Raw genomic sequence first — 17,219 nt, 5'->3', positions numbered from 1 at the left:
TGTATTCCACATGTTTTCTTACCTTCTTAAATTTAGTTCTAAATCACCATACCCTTCCATCACACCAACTGCCTTCTTTCTGCAGTATCACTGTAGTCTCCATAAACCTCCAACTTTCTAGTTCTTTACTTAGACACTTCCTGACTGTCATATACATGTATAAAAATATTATATAGTCTGTATATATATATTATTGCTGTGTTAATTGCTTCCCAGTAGCATTCACAGAACTGCATGAATGTAGCTTATTTGTAAATTTAGAGAGTGTCTAAATTTGATTGTTTGGTTTCTGTCCAAGAAGGAAGAAGTTATTAAACACTATCTAGCTCAAGTTTGAGGAGGATAGAGCCCTTACTTGCCTTGTGTTCTAATTACACTGTTGTGTATATGTGTGAAATGTATCTCCTACCTTATTTTAAATTATTATAGGCATGTATATGCATACATGCGTTGGCTGTCATGTCCTTACGGAGATAGTTGCTCTGGAATATAGTGAACAGCAAAGAGCAACAAATTACTGTGTGAGGTTAGAGGCATTGCAACTCCAGTGATTCTTGCAGATGTCGTTTAAAGTGATGAAGAGCATCTGCTCCTCAGTTGGCTTTCTTTAATCTGAAAAGTTACATCAGCCCAAGTAGTGGAAAGGTCTCGTCTCTGTCAAAGATTCTTTTTTTGCCTTTAGTGGAAACAGCAAATGTTGAGTATTTTCTTTACGGGACCAACAGGAAATAGGGCTGTTCTTTCTTATACATTTTTAACTCCTGCCCACTACTACAAAGGCAAACCTGGCCTTGTATATAACACAGGCATATTATTTTATAATTATGCTGATACTGAGCCTAGACTTTCATCTTTGGCTAAAGTGAACATTTTTAAATGCATATGTGATTGTGATTTGAAAATCTCAGTTGACTGACACCCCTTCATTTCAACAACATTTTGATACAGTACTTAATTACCTAATAGGTTAAATATTTATGCCTTGTGGTTTTTTAGGGTATCGTAATCACATGCCACCAAACAAAACTACTGAAGGCACTAATTTATACAATTATCACTAAATAGGTCATTTAAGGGTATAAGTGTTGCTGGAGTCTTAAAGCAGAAGCAAAGAATCTTTGTTTTATTTGTCATACGTGAAAAACATAAAATCCATGAAACTTGAATCTCACATTACAGAGTTGGTAAAAATTATCTCATTGTCGCTTCACCAGATGTGCTCTGTCAGAATCTCACGATATTTATAAGATTTTTTTTTTTTTTTGGAAAATAACTGCAATTTATAATAATGCCCATGCTTGGTTTTTTTATGAGATTTTATCCAGTGACTTCATTTAGTGATTCTAATATTTGGTCTCTCTAAAACCTGACAATTTCTGATGGTTTTTCTTCTGTCCTTGCTGTATGTGGTAGCCTCAGACCTCTTCATGAACAAAGTGAAACATAAATCCTACCTTCTGAAATGTGTGTGCTTTGAGAGCCAGGATTGTTTTTTTAATTTCATTTCCAGCAGCTGCACACAAGAAGGCAGCCAAGAGATGAAGCTGGGAGAAATCAGCTCGTTTTAATTGTAGATTGACTGGCATAAGGACTGAATTGTGATATAGAGAGAAAATGCAAATAGCAGCTAAGCTTTGGTTAGTAATTTAAAAACCGCTGTAAAATCTTCAAGGTATAGTTACTTACCTTTTTATGCAACATATAATTGAAAAGCCAATCCAAATTAAGGTAGCTTATAAGAATGAAGAGGATTGAAATGAATTGTTGCTGTCAGGAACTTAATTTTATACAGTTCTACAAATCTGAGGTTTAGATTTTGTCAGTGTCCCTTTAATAAAAATGTGCTATTATTATAATGGTGGTTCTAAGAACTTCTGCAGAGTCATTTCCTGGAAAACTAATTGCAGGAGATTTGCAAAAATGTCATGGTTTTACAGTTTTGTATTTAAACAAGTTCAGGCTTCCTCTAATAAGTTTTCATTGCTCAGAAGAGGGTTTATGACTGACCAAGACTTAAATGGGCATTTGTAATCTTCAATATTAAAAAAATAAAACAAAGAATTCTGTTACCCCCTCTCAGAATGTATTTGTAGCCAGAATGTAGTCTTTGTGCTTTGTAGCGAGATCCGAGTCTTCTTACCTGAACACACTTTTAATCATATGCTGTCGCAGATCACTGCTGCATGAAAAGAAGCTAGTAATTCTCTGTACTGCCTCCTGCATAAGAGCAGAAGTCAGTTGCATCTGCCTTGTTTGCTGAGCCTCGGAAAAGCAAACTTTTGGGGTGTTCGGTGGTGGAAACATACTACTATTGGAGAATATGTAGACGATTCTTGGAATAGTATGTTAAAGATTTCTTTTAGTTTATTCTCAGTTGTTTTCTTTTATTCTCTCCTTTTCTAGGGAGAAGTAAGCAACTTCTACCTACCTCTAGAGATCAGTTTCTTTAGGCAAACCACTTGTGCCAGATTAGAATAGCTAGATGCCAGGATATAACAGCACTGTATTTTACTGAAGTTTTGTCTACTTGCAACTTGATGAACCAGTGTCTGTACCAACTTCAGGTGGTACTAAGGGGACTCTAGAGATAGAATTCAGCTGTAAGAGAGAACTATTTCTGAATGGCCATCTCCATAAATGAGGTAACAGAACCTGCAGGAAATACCTATGCTCACTTTCACTACACACTGGGTGAAGAAATAATCCCAAGTTATTGCCTTATAAAGCAAATACGTCTAACTGGCAAATAATTGATCTGCCTCAGTAGGCAGAAAGCTGTTCAGTTGATCTCCATGTTCTTAGAAGCAATTTGGTATGATCCGTAAGAAGTCATTCCACTAACTATAAAGACATTTCATGTACTAGTACTGTCTGCAGAGCACTGTCATAAGCATTCTGACTTTTTTTTTTTTAAATATAGTGAGAGCCCATGGTTTCCGACTTTTCAGACTTGTCAGCCCCAAGGGAACTATAGATAGTTGCAGCCATCCTTTCTCTAGTATTCTTATGGGAATACAAGAAACACATGGTTGTGTGCATGGCCCAGAATATCACTGCTCATTTGCACACTGAGAACATATGTGCAATTACAATAGGATCCACAGTTAGCACAATCTTCTCACAGAACCATGTTCGATGCAGATTTTGTTACTATTACTGTGGAGAAGAGTCTTCTACTTGTATCGCTGGAATTACAACCGTTCCTGCACAATTGTATGTGTATATATTTTTATGGTAACTTAAGGTGCAGGGTGAAATTCATCTCACCTAAGTAGTTTGGGGCTACTTGAAAGTTCTGTGGTAGTAAGCAACATTTTCTAGTAAAGTTTACTTTAGTGAGTCTTAAAAAACAAACAAACAAAGCCATTCAAGTTAGTCAATGTCTTTTTTTTTTTCCTGGCTTCTTGATAATTATGCATGATTCTAATTTTTTATATTTATAGATCCTGTCTGTAACTGCTACAGGCCATGAGAAATCTGAGCTTTTAGATTGTATGGCTGTATAATAACCCACTTAAGTCCTCCCTTTATTATCTATGCTGGGGCTAAAGTGGATGCATTTGCAATGATGAAGAGAGATTAAATCTTATTTCTAGTGGGTACGAGCTTTAATTATAAATATTGAGTGCTTTTACACTTTCCCCAAAGATAAGAAATTTAGCTTTAATATGATAGAATATGAATCTTTTTAGGGACAGGTGTGCTGTAAAGATTGGTTAATTTTATTTTATGTAGTATCTTTTATCTGAATTTAAAACTCTTCTGAAAGGTACTCTTAGACTTTACCCAGATGTCTGTAACATGGTTCAGGGGTTCACAAAAATGCCTGTATAATTGTTCTGTCACGTTTTTTATGCAATAAAATGCTGTCAGTATATTGTTGCTATGCCATTTTCTCATGCAGGTGCATGTTATTTATAAATGCATGAAAGACATTGTAGTAGATACAGCATAAGATTGTAAGTAAAAAAATCATAAGGTAGAACTGTGATTTTGAGGGATTAACAAAATTACTGTACGCTGAACTTCTCATCAAATCAGTGAAGGATATTCTTGGAAACTTTTTTTTGCAGCCATCTATTCAATGCAAACAATGGACAGGAGAAAAAAGACCTAACGAACAAAGCTTAATATTTTGGAATTCCCAGATATTCAAAAGGTAGCTGAGATGCAAATACTTTAAAATGCTAACTTTTGTTTCTGTTTGAAAACCTCAAAGTATTCCACAAAATAGAATTCCCAAAGTAAACAATACTGTCAAATAAATAATGTATTGGTCCAAAGCATTCAGTGTTTCACAACAATACAGCACTGCAGACAACTTCGAACATACTTCTCATTGCTTCTGGTTTCAGCTCAAGTTTTAGTGGTTAGGAGCAACATTGAGCAGTATTCGAGGCTCTTAAGATATCCAAGCCTCTGAAGGGAATCTTCTCTTGAGTTTTCCTTAAAGTAAACACTCTGAATACACAAAAAGGGCTTTGAACCCAGAAAGTGAAGTTTTGTTAGAAAAGAAGATAATTAATTTAAACTCTGAGCAAGACAAGAAAAGAAATTAAAGAGAATTCTAACAGATTTCCTTCTGCCAACTGCATCCTGGAAAGTCAAGCACATTCCTTCAGGCTTGAAGATCTCTAAGTTCATCAACCTTTAATTGCCATACTGAAAAAGTTAAAAGGAACTCAGAAACTTGTGTCCCTACATAATGTTTTTCCTCCTTGCCTTTGAGGCTTAGCTGTGATCTCTCCATGCTCTTACCAGCAGATTCCTAGTCCCTGTATTTTCTCAGAATTCCTGCTGTGTCTCCCAGCGTGGAAGCTGTGCCACAGGCAGAGGAATATGGACAGTTCCTTTTGGCTGAGCTTGTCATTCATTATTAAACACGGAACAGTTTTTTCTTTTCTTCAGTGCACCTTACCCCATGCAACTAGGATAAGGCAAACTACTTTATTATTTTTTTATATTTGCTGGCCAGCCACCACTTTTTTGAAGGAACTTGAATTAATACATCAGTTGGAAATAAGTAGTCAGGCATGCTTAATGGGAGAGGACTAAGAAGTCTTATTCTTCTTGAGCCATGAGTTGTGAGTGAAGGGAATATTGCGGTTCTTAACCTTGGTGTACAAAGCACTGTGAGGAAAATCCTAGGTTGAGATTTGCACTAAATGTGATGCAAGAGTTTCTAGACTTGTAACTCACTTGTCCTTCTAAGCCACGAGGTCACAAGTCTTTTTATATTAGTTTTTGTGTATTTTGTTATGTTTATTCCCGTTTTCCAAGGTTTTTGGAGAAATAAGTGAATTTAACTTGTTTCCTCGTGTTGTTAAGAGGGGGTTGGGTTGTTTTTTTTTATTACGTTCTGGTAATGCCATAGATTACAAAAGGGCTTGAGTTAAGGAAGGCTGGTAAGGATTGTTTATACAGTGAAGGATGGAATTTCAAGAAATGTAGAGATTTTTTAGATATTATCTATCTTGACAAAAGGACACTGGCGAATGAATAAGTAAACAGAATAAACATATTAAGGAGAAATTAGTGAAATACAGAACGTGTAGAATTCTGTACCCAGAATTAAAAATTTATGTATGAAAAAGCATTCAGCAGTTCACTGTCAGACACCACCATTTTTGCAGACTAACAATGGATATGCTACCATCTTTCCAGATGTTATACTACTGTGGAAAAACTGAAGACATGGGCTATGGGTGTTTAGATAAGGCAAAGTTGGTATTCTAGTAATGCACACAAGTGGCAGCCACCACTGATAACTAATTTTTAAAACAAATTGTTCCACAAGGAACCAATATGGGCTGGTTTACTATGGATTTGTGTTGTGATTCTGTATCCTCCCGTGCTGTGAGTTCAACTCTCCTCATGGACTTCCACCTTCCATAATACCTCCTGTTTCTCCTTTTTGTCCCCATATCCCTCGCTTCTCTTTTCACCCTTGTGCCATATAAAAATCATCCCCATCTTCCTATCACCCAAAACAACCCACTGGTCAAAAGGCAGCAAGCGCTATAACTGGGTCTGAGATAACCAGGCAAGCAGAACAAATAGAACAAAAACTAGAGCTCATGTTACACCTTTTTTTTTTTCTCCTCCAGAGGACACAGCAGTCAGGTCCTTCTCTCTCTTCCCTCCTCTATCCAGATGCTGATTTTTAAAGAATTTGTGAGAGCTTTGGTTCTTTCAGATTTTTCCTGGTACAGAATATGTATTTGATTAAATTGGCCAGCAGTTCAAAAGTTGAAAAAAGAGAAGGTTGGGGTGAGAATGGTGAGGACAGGCAGTTGGGCAGATAATCCAAGTAACTTCATAAGACATCATTGGAAACCAGGCTAAAATAGAATAATGCTAAGCTTAATAAAAACAGGTTTTAACCTCTCTTCACTTAAACCATTTCTTATGTGTAATTACACTATATATGGGCACTGTTGATATATATAAAGTTTATTCAGTGAGTTTTCCTGTAAAAATTCCTGCTTTTTAGAGTTCTTGTTCCAGCTGTACCAGACGAAGTGAAAGTTTCCTTTTCCAAAGTTCAGTTTACCAAGAGTCTTGGCCTTACTGATTTTTATTCTTTCTTTTTTTTTTCCCTGTTTATTGCCCCATAGGAGCAGTCTCACAGGTGCTGGACAGCCTGGAAGAAATTCATGCACTTACAGACTGCAGCGAAAAAGATTTAGATTTTCTTCACAGTGTTTTCCAGGATCAGCATCTTCATACGCTACTAGATGTAAGTTTTCTGGGACAAACAATTTGAATGCGTTTCTGTATCTGTTCTTCATTGGATAATATTTTGTTTTATCCTGAATATATTTTCTTTTTCTGTTTCATACCAAAATGAATTTATTTAGGTGTGGAATGTAACAATCAACTAGCACTTTACACAAAAATACATTTTAGGACTATACATACAGTATATTTTAGAATATGTAAGTGCTTAATGCCTCGGTAAATATAGCTTTGCTTTAAAATAATTTATCAGAAGAGGCTTTTTTCTTTTGATAAGGCTTGGATTTTATTTTTTTTATTTTAGATGCGAATTGTAAATTTATAACTGTACAGATTCATTCCTTTATTATTTTTAAGTAATGTAATAATCTTTGACCGGTTTTATGCATATTCTTACAAGTATGACATTTTTTGTGTGAAATACCTAGGTATGCCTGTTTCTGTCCTATTCTTGAGCACAGTGGATAATAGGCTCAGTCATTTGTATCTGTATTATTCTGTGGTCCATGAGAGCTGTTAGTCCATAAGACAGCAGTGTGTGTTCCCTAAGAAAGTGTGCAAAAATTACAAAGCTGGAAGATACAGGTTAGTGCCTCCTGGTAGGCATAATCAGGATCCGGTTCCCATTTTTTCACTGTCTAACTGTAAGCATAGTTCACTGTCTGGCTACATGTACAGCTGTGATACCAGGTGGTTCATAGATTTTTATTTTATTTTTTTCTCCCGGAAATATAAAGCGCTCTATTTCGCAAAAATAATTTTGAAAAGCAAGTAGTCTGGTGTTTGAGAGAAAAAGGCTTGCACCCTGCTTATCTTTCTGTGCCTTGAGGGCTTCCTGTTTTCGAGTTTCTTCTTATATTGTTACATGCAGAAATCCTGTTTATATTTCCCAGTAGTTTTTAACCATGAAGGCGTAACAAGCAAATACATTGTAGTTTTGGCAAAATCACGTGAATTTGGGAAAACAAACATATAGTTTTGAGGTAGAAGTATTTGCTGATCTTCAACTTTCAAAATAGGGACCTTCAGCATCCCTGCAGGCTAACGCTCCATCCCTCACCATCTGTAGATGATTTTTACACTTCTTACAATTTGTTTAGTGACTGGTGAATAGTGGGCCACCTGGATTCTGTGCATCCCTCAACTTTAAAGGATTCAAATCCGCACATCCTTCCTTCTGGAAGAGGACCCAGCTGCAGGGTTCTGAACTGGCCCGTATGGGAACATAAGCCTTCTGGTAAAGCTTCCTCACAAGGCAGCTGCCTGTATGACTTAAGAGACCAGAGATAGTTAGCTGTTAAGTGATGAGGGCATTACTCTGGCACAAGATTGTACAGTTCTTCAAATCTTTGTTCTTGATAAATGCTTATGCATTTTACATTAAACTGTCATTGGATAAAATTATATGAAGCATGCAGGAAGAAGGAATTAGAAGCTCAGGACTTCCCTGAACTGCATCTCCAACAACTCATCTTGCAATTTGTGTTAAAATATGACTCTTTTTTCCCAGTGTAAGATCGCGTAGCTTGTGTTCCAAATGCTTCAAGTGCTCTGTCTTTTTATATTGCATGCTGCAGTATAGAAAGGTGATCAGATAATAAGAATGAGAAATAAAAATCTGGACAGGAAGGGAATAACATGAGTTTAAGAAGAACCAAAACACTTGTGTCTCTCCTGCAGGGAAGGTTTTAGATATTTATTAAGGAGTATTATGTTGTCATATAACTCTCGGGCTTTGGTAAACCAGAGGGGCTTAGTTTAATAGTTTTGCCATATGACAGGTCTACTAGACATTAACTCACACTTCTGCAATGCTTTTGCTTTTTTCTGTTCTTTACAGTACCAGTCTGGTTCTTAGTACTTCACTAATGATCTCATATTCCTGTAATGGTCTGCTGCAGCTTTTTAAACAACAAACAACTGCAATGAATTCATACCATTTTGCTATTCTTTTATTTAAAAGTCGTGGTCATTCTCTTAGACAGAAAGGGATACATTTAAATGCACACTATAATAACCTATTTGTGAGAAAAAACGCTAGCAAAAAGCATTTTTGTTTTAGTATGCTATGTGGAAGGGGGATGATAGAATCTTCCCAAAGATACTTTGATTAGAATAATATAAAATAAAATTCTAAAAGATTGCAGTGTCAGGAAATACATATTTGAAAGACTGAAGCCAGTTACAGACAGTATTATTTGAAAGGGCAGCTTTTTTATTTCAGTAACTTGAATGTGGGAGATTGATTTCTGTTTATGCATTGCTACTATTCCAGTTTCTCTCAGAACTCTGCAAAAATCATCAGTTGTACTTGAATAAATTCTGTCAGGGAAACTGTTTATTTGTCTCAAAGTATTTGGGTTTAATGAGGCTACCAGAACAAGTCACCTGTAAAGTGTTATATTCCATTAAGTAGGAATTTTGTAATCTGTTGTGAAGTTGTGGCTGTTACTTTGCATTGAAACTACTGTTCCTCTTCCTTGGCCTCTTTCCACAGTTAAATTTGTTCTCATGTTCCTACTCTTTCTCAAGAGTTATCCTTATTTTTAGATTAGGCATGTGATGATAGTTCAGTCCTGCTGCTGAAATACCTTCTTTTGCTTCTGGCCTAACTCTTTTTCTGAAAGAAAAAAAAAAAAAGGACAGTCTTTGTGTTAAGAGTGCAAGTTACCCACGTGGTGTTTGTTTCAGGTAATATAGATTACAAAATAGAAGTTGTCTTTCTCAGTAATTCATTAACTTCAGCGTTAAGAGGATAGGCACCTCTGAAGGCCATAGAAAGCATGGCCTTTCATCCTATCGGTTGTTTTTAATTGATTCATTTATATATATATCTGTTTAGATAGCCATCTTAAAACTATCTTCCACTTGGGTGCCGAAGCTGTTCAAAACAAGGGGGAGAAATGTACCAACTACTTAAAAAGTAATTTATATTTAATCTGGGCTAAATCCTGCAATACACCAGCATATCCTGATGTGGTCTTATTGAATAGTTTCATTGTGTGATCTTTTGTAATTTTACAGAATCCCTCTATTGTGTTGAGTGGCATTTTCCTGTAGAAAAGTTACACAATTCATTATTAAAAACTTGGATTTTCTTTACTGTGGAGAGGAAAGAAAAGGGTCTTCTAGAAACAATGGTTTAGAAATATTCACTACCTTAAAAAAAATTTAGTGTTTAATAATTGATCTTTCGTGTAAACTAAAAGCGTAACGTTGGGTTGGACAGATTTTTTTTTTTTTTCACGCTTCTGTTAGAAATGTGATGATCAAAATTTTGGTGAATGCTGTAGGACATTCCTGCATGTGACTTAGAACTGTCCGGGTTTATGCCTATATAAAGCTTTATAGATTGTTTCGTTCTGGCATCCAATTTAGATAATAAAGAATGTAATAAAGTTAAGTAAAGGATATAAATAACTTTACAGAAAAAGAGAGCTTAATTTAAGTACTGAAGCAGCTTTTTATTACCACTGCCAGATTTTTAGAAGCCTTATAAAATGCTTTGATTAAGATTTTTTTTTTTTATTGACTTTCATGAAAGATAACCTAGGAGGCATGGTTGTCTTGTGTCAGCAGTACTGTTAAAGAAGTTGGAAGTAAATGTGAAGAGGTTACTAACTTTGGAGACATTAGCGTTTGGCTATTTTCTGTATTTTACTTCAATGATTATTTGTTTCGAAAAGTGTACTGGGGTTCAAGGCTGTGCCTCATGGGGAAGATCTTTACACTGTGTTTCATCTCTATCAGTGCATCAAAGGAGGTAAGGTTTGTTAAAAAGTAAAATCAGAAGCTGCTGTTTTATGTGACTGCCTACATTGAAGGAGACAAGAGAAATCTTTCTTCTGTTGAGTCAAGTAGTTTGGTCACCTCTCCGGGGAGGCTTTCTGTGGGTGATTCTGAATGCAGATGTCGTTCGATTTACAAGTGAGATTTTCGCTCAGCAGGAGAACAATATCAGCTTTTGTGTGACTGGGGCCTCTCTGTGCTACTGGCTTTGTCTGTGTCTGTCTGTCCTGAGTCAGATAGTTCTCCAGGCTGATATCTTTTGGCTGTTAGTTTAAGAAGTTTGTTACATTATTTTTGTAAATGGAATCGTGAAGGTAAGTGTTGTTATTTTTGCAACTATATCTCCGATAGAAGCGTTACAAACTTTGAAGAAAGTTTATTTTACCTTTTGCTGGCATAACGCATTACATGTGTACGGTTTTAACTAAATAAGTTTAAATGAATTTTGGATTAGCTATATGTAGCACATCTACATGAGTAGCCACTTCTTCCCTTTCGGGTTTAATTTATATTCATAGGGCATATATTTAAGGCATACTGATTTTTCAGAGAATCTTGCTTTCATATCTGTTATCCTTTGCTGCTAATGGTAATGTTTCAAAGGAACATGCATCTATGCACACTTCAGAATTCCCTTAGTATTTCTTTTGAGCTCAGTCATCCAAACAGATTTGGTCCTGAAGTCCAGACTTTTAAGGAAACATATTTTCTCTTTTGCTAGAAAGAATGTTGTTGGGACCTCAGTTTAGCCTCTTACATGGTTAGCTAAAGCTTTCTACTGGATTTGTTTTGGTTTGTTCCGTTTACCCTCTCAACGTTGGATGTTGGCACAGTAAATTTGAATGTCTTTTGTAAGAGCATCCGTTATTCAGCAGTGTCCAGCCATGGCTGATACTATAGTTCTCTATTTGAAAATGTTTTAAGCTCTTCATACATTTATCTCTGATTTGCTCTTTTCTGAGATAGGTGTATTAATTCTGTTATATCCTTTGGAAAAAAAAAGAAAGCAAGTGACATTTTGATTTCTTTTTTCAGGATGCTTTCATATCCTTCTTCCTTTCTTTTCTTTTAAATCATGAATAGACTGATGGCATATCTATGATATGATATAGAAAATAAAATAGAACCAGCAGCTGTGTATAAAAAGCTTAAATATTTTCATGAATCATCTAATTTTTCTGTGTTTTGATTTGAGTAAGGATGGCTTTCTATGTGAATAACACAGCATGGTTCACGTTTTTTGGATCAACGTTGGTCCTTATGCTCTTGAGTACTGATTATGTTAAAACTAATAAGTAGGACATTTTTGTGAAACATGAAAGTGTTTCTTTTGCAAAAACAGATCAGAAAGTGTATGTGTGCTAGGTGTCTTGCTAAACTCCTTCAGAATGTTATGCCTATGTGAAATAATCCTTTCTCATTCTTAAAACACCTTGTTTTCCTATTTTTAATTATCTTTTTATTGATATGTTTGTAAGACAAAAGCAAATGGAAAATATTTGTTAAAAAAGAAACTATGTTGGCAGGAAAGCACCTTGCTATTTGGGGAACCGAGTCTGGCTTTTATCCCAGTCCAGCAGAGGCAGCATGCTCAGCCCCAGGGAGTGGGAGGGACTGTCTCACACTGCAATGGAAACTCCTTTCCCAAGTAGTGTAGAAGAACATTGACCAAGCCTTAGGGAGAACTCTTTGAAGAATTCCTTCAACAGGTGGGCTGGATCATCATCACCAGTGCAGTATGCTTTTTCTCTAAAAGGTAACTTCTCTGCAAGGCCATATCTGAAAGAAAACTAAGAGTAGAGGCTATTCTAGAAATTTCTTCTGCATTATTTCATACCCATTCTCTGAAATACCTTCCATTTTCCACTCCCTTCATATCTTTGCATTTCATTTTCTGTGTTCCTGGGATGTGTAGATCACGGTGCTAGTCAGCATCATCTCATTGTTTTCTTGTTTTTCCTGTTTCTATGCCTTACAAATTTATATAAAGAATTTGTCTTATATTTAGTCTTCTGAGCAGAAACCATTTTTGTTCCATGTTTTTATAATATCTTCTGTAACACTGATATATGACTGGGTCTCAATACTAATACAAATAAGAGCTAACAGTAACTTTTATATTGATTAAGATTCATTTTTGAGAAATGTATGCAAAATTCTGGGTCAAATCGCATGACACTGTGATAGCTATTTTTTTGCATTTAAACTGTTTTCTTTCTAATGTTCTGTAATTTCTGAGTATTTTTAAGCATAGTACTGATGTGTGAATCATCAAGTGAAATTCAGCTTAATAAAGTATGTACTTTAAATGAGAATTGTACGATTTATCCCATTCCTCTTGACCTAATGTCATCTCCCCTGTGTCAATGGTGTGTTAATTGTGAGTGTCTGTGCAAGTGTGTGTGTCTGTGCACCGACATATCTTACTCCAAAAGCATAAATCCACCTGATTACAGCGTATTTTTATGTTGCTGAGCTCTGATCTATCGAAGAACACTAGAATTGTGTTCCTGACACTTGTAGAACATATAAACTTCACCAATATTGTTTTGAGGTAAAGAGGATCATTTTCATATTTGGCTTTCTGCATTTTCTTCACTTCTTTTTATGTTGAGTGTAGTTCAGATTAGTTTCGATTCCTTTTTAACCATGAGGGTTACCTGTTGGGGATTTTTCCTTATAAAACTTCAGGTTCTCGGAATTATTATTTCTTCAGGAGCTTGGGACTTACTCTGAGAAATGACAAAAATAAAGAAATGCTACAGCACCTGGGATGCAGCCAACAAATCTTGAATAACACTTCCACTTACTTCAGAATGATATTTCAGTCTACGTTTAGTTTACAGTGAAATACCCAAAGGCAATATAGTAACAACTCAGTAAGCAATGCTTCCGTCTTTGAAGTCAGTCAGGCCTCACTGCCTCCTACTTCCAGTTGTTCAAGTAGTTGGCTGGTACATGTTGACTGTTCTTTGTACTAATGAGCTCATTGCAATGTATTTTTATTCTCAGTATATCATTACAAAAAGTTTACATGGATAGGGAGAAACAAAAATGGTTGTAACTCCAACATTGGCACCTCTTGGTGCAAGATAAGCTCAATGTCACAAAGCAGGTGAGAAGCTGTGTTCTTTGCCAACCTTTTGTAATCATTGTTGGTTTATCTAGTTTTACATGGATTCTGTTTCCCCCTGGAATGAGGTTTGTGGTCATTAGCATCATTTTCTTCAAGATGGTGATCTAACCCTGAAAAGTTAATTCAACTGACAGAATCGAGAATGAAGCCTATTTAGGTGTAACCTGGGTCTGTAGTTCCTGCTATAGGTCATTCGTCCATATTGGAAAGCGGGGGGGCAAGACAGGGCAAAGGTTATTCTATGGGTTGTATCAAGCTGTTGTCCATGTAACGTAAGTCTTTTTATAGCCCTTACTGTGTTGAGGGATTAGTTTTACCTGGTGCTTATAGAATCATTTAGGTTGGAAAGGACCCTTAAGATCATCAAGTCCAACCATCAACCTAACACTGCCAAGTCCGCCACTAAACCACGTCCATCAGCACTACATCTACCTGGCTTTTAAGTACCTCTAGGGATGGTGATTCAACCACTTCCCTGGGCAGCCTGTTACAATGCTTGACAACCCTTTCAGTGAAGAATTTTTTCTTAATACCCAATCTAAACCTCCCCTGGTGCAACTTGAGGACACGTCTTCTTGTCGTATCTCTTGTTACCTGGGAGAAGAGACTGACCCCCACCTCACTACCATCTCCTTTCAGGTAGTTGTAAAGAGTGATAAGGTCTCCCTTTAAAAGGTGATTTGCCTTGTTTTTGTTAAGATCAGCTTCAGTTACATATGTGATGCAGAAAAAAACCCACAAGTGACTATGTTATTGAAATAACGGGATTTTTGTGTCCTTAAAATTAAAAATATGTTAAAGTACCTTGTGAAATAATGATCTAAGCTCACATCTTTCACAACCATACTACTGGTACATTCCAGAATGAGAGTGTGTTGGTTTTTTTTTTTTTACTGGGACCATTGAATGTCATTGCGTTGATTTTCCTACTGCTGTGCTTGTTTTCTTGGTACTGCTATCTGCAAAGCAGTACCTTTATCTGACTCTAGTTTTACTTCTTTCATCTTTCCAAAAGAAGTAAAAACCTATGCAATGTGAACAGAGAAAAAAATCTGGTTTATTATACAGGAATGGAGTTGAGACCCCCCCCAAAAAAAATACGGCTGGAGGGGCTTGTGGCAGAGAGTTCCTGAAACAGAAAAAAATTAGATGGCATACTGAAGATGTCTTGTAGTGTACAGTGAAGGACTGAAGGGTGTCCTGGGTATCTGCAGTCAGCTTATGGCAGCAGAAATTGAAGAGTTCCCACCTCCTTTGAGGAGGTAGGAAAACATCTTAGTCAGTCTACTTAAATCTAAATTTTTGTTTTGCCACTATGGTTTCAAAGTGTAGCACATATTAATTTAAGATTATTCAATCCCAGGCTTTGCTTACCATACTTTCCAATTTGAGAGAACATATGTTTACCTACATGTATCACATATGATGTAGAATTTTGCTAAATTGCAACCTCTTCCTCTTTGTCAAGTTATGTACATATACTGTCTGGCATATCTTTGAACATCTGCTATCACTTGTTGAGAACTGCAGCTTCTGCAGTCAGTAGAATTTTTATGATGAGTATTAATGTGGGTTTCTCTTAAAATACGAGACAAATTACTAGGTTAGAGTCCTAATTTATAGTGAAATATAATGCTGTCAGATACTGAAGTCTGGATTCATTATACATGAATGAGGCATTTAGGGGCACCTGAAATTAAAATAGAAGGAGGTAATGTCTTGTGTGATTTTTGAGGAGTAGCATAACTGTTTATTATCAGTACTTCTGTGACACAATTAAAAAATAAAAACAAAAAAAAAGACTTCTTGGTAAATACAAAGCTAATCAAGAGGCACAATTTAAAGGGATGGTTGTGGGGAAACCACCCCCCCCACCCCCACCACCCCCAGCAGTTTACTTAATAAGAATATAGTCCTTTCCTCAGCTCTTTTACCTCTGAAGTGTGAAGGCTTTGAATGTATAGAGTAAGCGCGCATAGCACATGGTAGTTTCTGCTGAAAAGGAATATGTTCTACAAGAGAGCTAAAATTTGTTCATAGCTCATGTATGCTGGAAGGTAAAAAGTTAGCCCCTTGCGAAGAAATGAAACATACAAGTCAGATACTACTGAACACCTTCACTCTTGACCATGTGGGCTGAGCCAGTATAAGCATAAGTGTGTCTTTGAGTCTGCTTTTAACTATATCAGTTTAAAAAATAAAATTAGATTGAAGATTGACTTAGAACAAACTGAAAATATTTGATGTTTTGTGAAGACTGTAAAAAGCAATGTGTCGTGCAGTACGCATAAGTATAAATACTTCCTTTACCATTTAAAAGCTAAAATTGCTGCTTGTCCAAACCAGCAGTATAAGAACTACCGTTAAAAAATGGTTACACCTACATATGTAAGCACAGTGGATTTAGTGTATGGAGCTGCACAGGTTTGTATAGTCTTATTTTCTGATTGAACTTTATGTGATTTCCCCACAGTTGATGACTGCAGTTTCACTACAGGACTGTAGCCTATTGAATTTAAACTTGGATACATTTTCACTTTTTTAAGTTTTGATCAAAAGTTAGATATAACAGATATCCCAAAGTTTAGCTACATAATGGAATGGAAAACCTTTTCAGTGCTCTATACCTTAACCTTCTAGTTCCTCTGGTGTTTCCAAGCATACGAAATATGTCAGTGCAAGATTTAGATGATAAAATGTTGAGTGGTAACGTATGTAATGCCACTTGGCATCTTTTCCTATTGCCAGCACTGGCAAAGGGCTGTATGATTTCCTTCCAACTGTCATGTAACCAAATTGCTACCAATAGACAGAGCCTGTGAAGGCAATGAGGAGGATTTCTTTCTGGGTTCCTTTTTATCCCTTGGATTACTAAAGTAGCAATGCCTACACAGTCCTTTGGCCGTGCGCTTCTTAGGGGGTTAGTGGGATGTGTTTTCCCTCTGAGAGGAAGCCTACAATCATTTCAGGGTTCCACCTTAATAAAACAGATACTATATCTGTCACCTTCTGTCCGTTACTTTAGATTCATCCTCAGTAGAATGAACCTCGATCATTTCTGCTTTGCTAAGATGCTGTTCTGGCAACTCAGGAGGGCTGCATCTGATAGGCAGTGTTTGTTGTCATGTATAGCAAACTCAAAAGTCAAGAAATTTTATTCTAGCAGTTGATTCTGTGATTCTTGAAATAGATCAGTTAATATATTTTTTCCTTCTCCAATAGTAAGGCATTCACCACTAACAAACATGTAGTATTCTCTGTGTGCATCAAAAATGTCCTCATTAACAACCTGCTAACATTTTACAGTTGGCATTTAGCTTCATTGGTATGTCAGATTTGCATGGGCAGAATTTCAGGTTTTGTGTATGCAATACAATTAAATTTGTCATTCTTACTGTCTAGAATACAATTGTTTGCCAATTGTGTGCAGTGGGAATTAAACTCATACACAGAGAAAAATGTGTTGCCCAGTTTGGTTTGGCTTCCTCTCCTGTCTTTTTCCCCACTAAAGTTAAGTTCTTGATTTAAAATAAAACAAGTGAAGAATCCCAAATGT

At 36.2% G+C, this 17,219-nt stretch overlaps 1 protein-coding gene across 4 annotated transcripts in view; it reads left to right on the top strand.

Moving 5' to 3' along the window:
- Positions 1 to 17,219, top strand: part of CASK (calcium/calmodulin-dependent serine protein kinase (MAGUK family)) — a 162,489-nt gene that overhangs the window by 91,593 nt on the left and 53,677 nt on the right. For all 4 annotated transcript variants that reach the window (XM_009893282.1, XM_009893281.1, XM_009893280.1 and 1 more), the window contains one exon: positions 6,618 to 6,739. In XM_009893282.1, the coding sequence (XP_009891584.1) occupies positions 6,618 to 6,739 (122 nt within the window). The remainder of the gene's footprint in view (positions 1 to 6,617; positions 6,740 to 17,219) is intronic.

This window comes from Charadrius vociferus, unplaced genomic scaffold, assembly GCF_000708025.1.
Source record: "Charadrius vociferus isolate BGI_N301 unplaced genomic scaffold, ASM70802v2 scaffold209, whole genome shotgun sequence".
In the NCBI taxonomy this organism is placed as follows: Eukaryota; Metazoa; Chordata; class Aves; order Charadriiformes; family Charadriidae; genus Charadrius; species Charadrius vociferus.
This window is presented reverse-complemented; position numbering and strand designations above follow the sequence as displayed.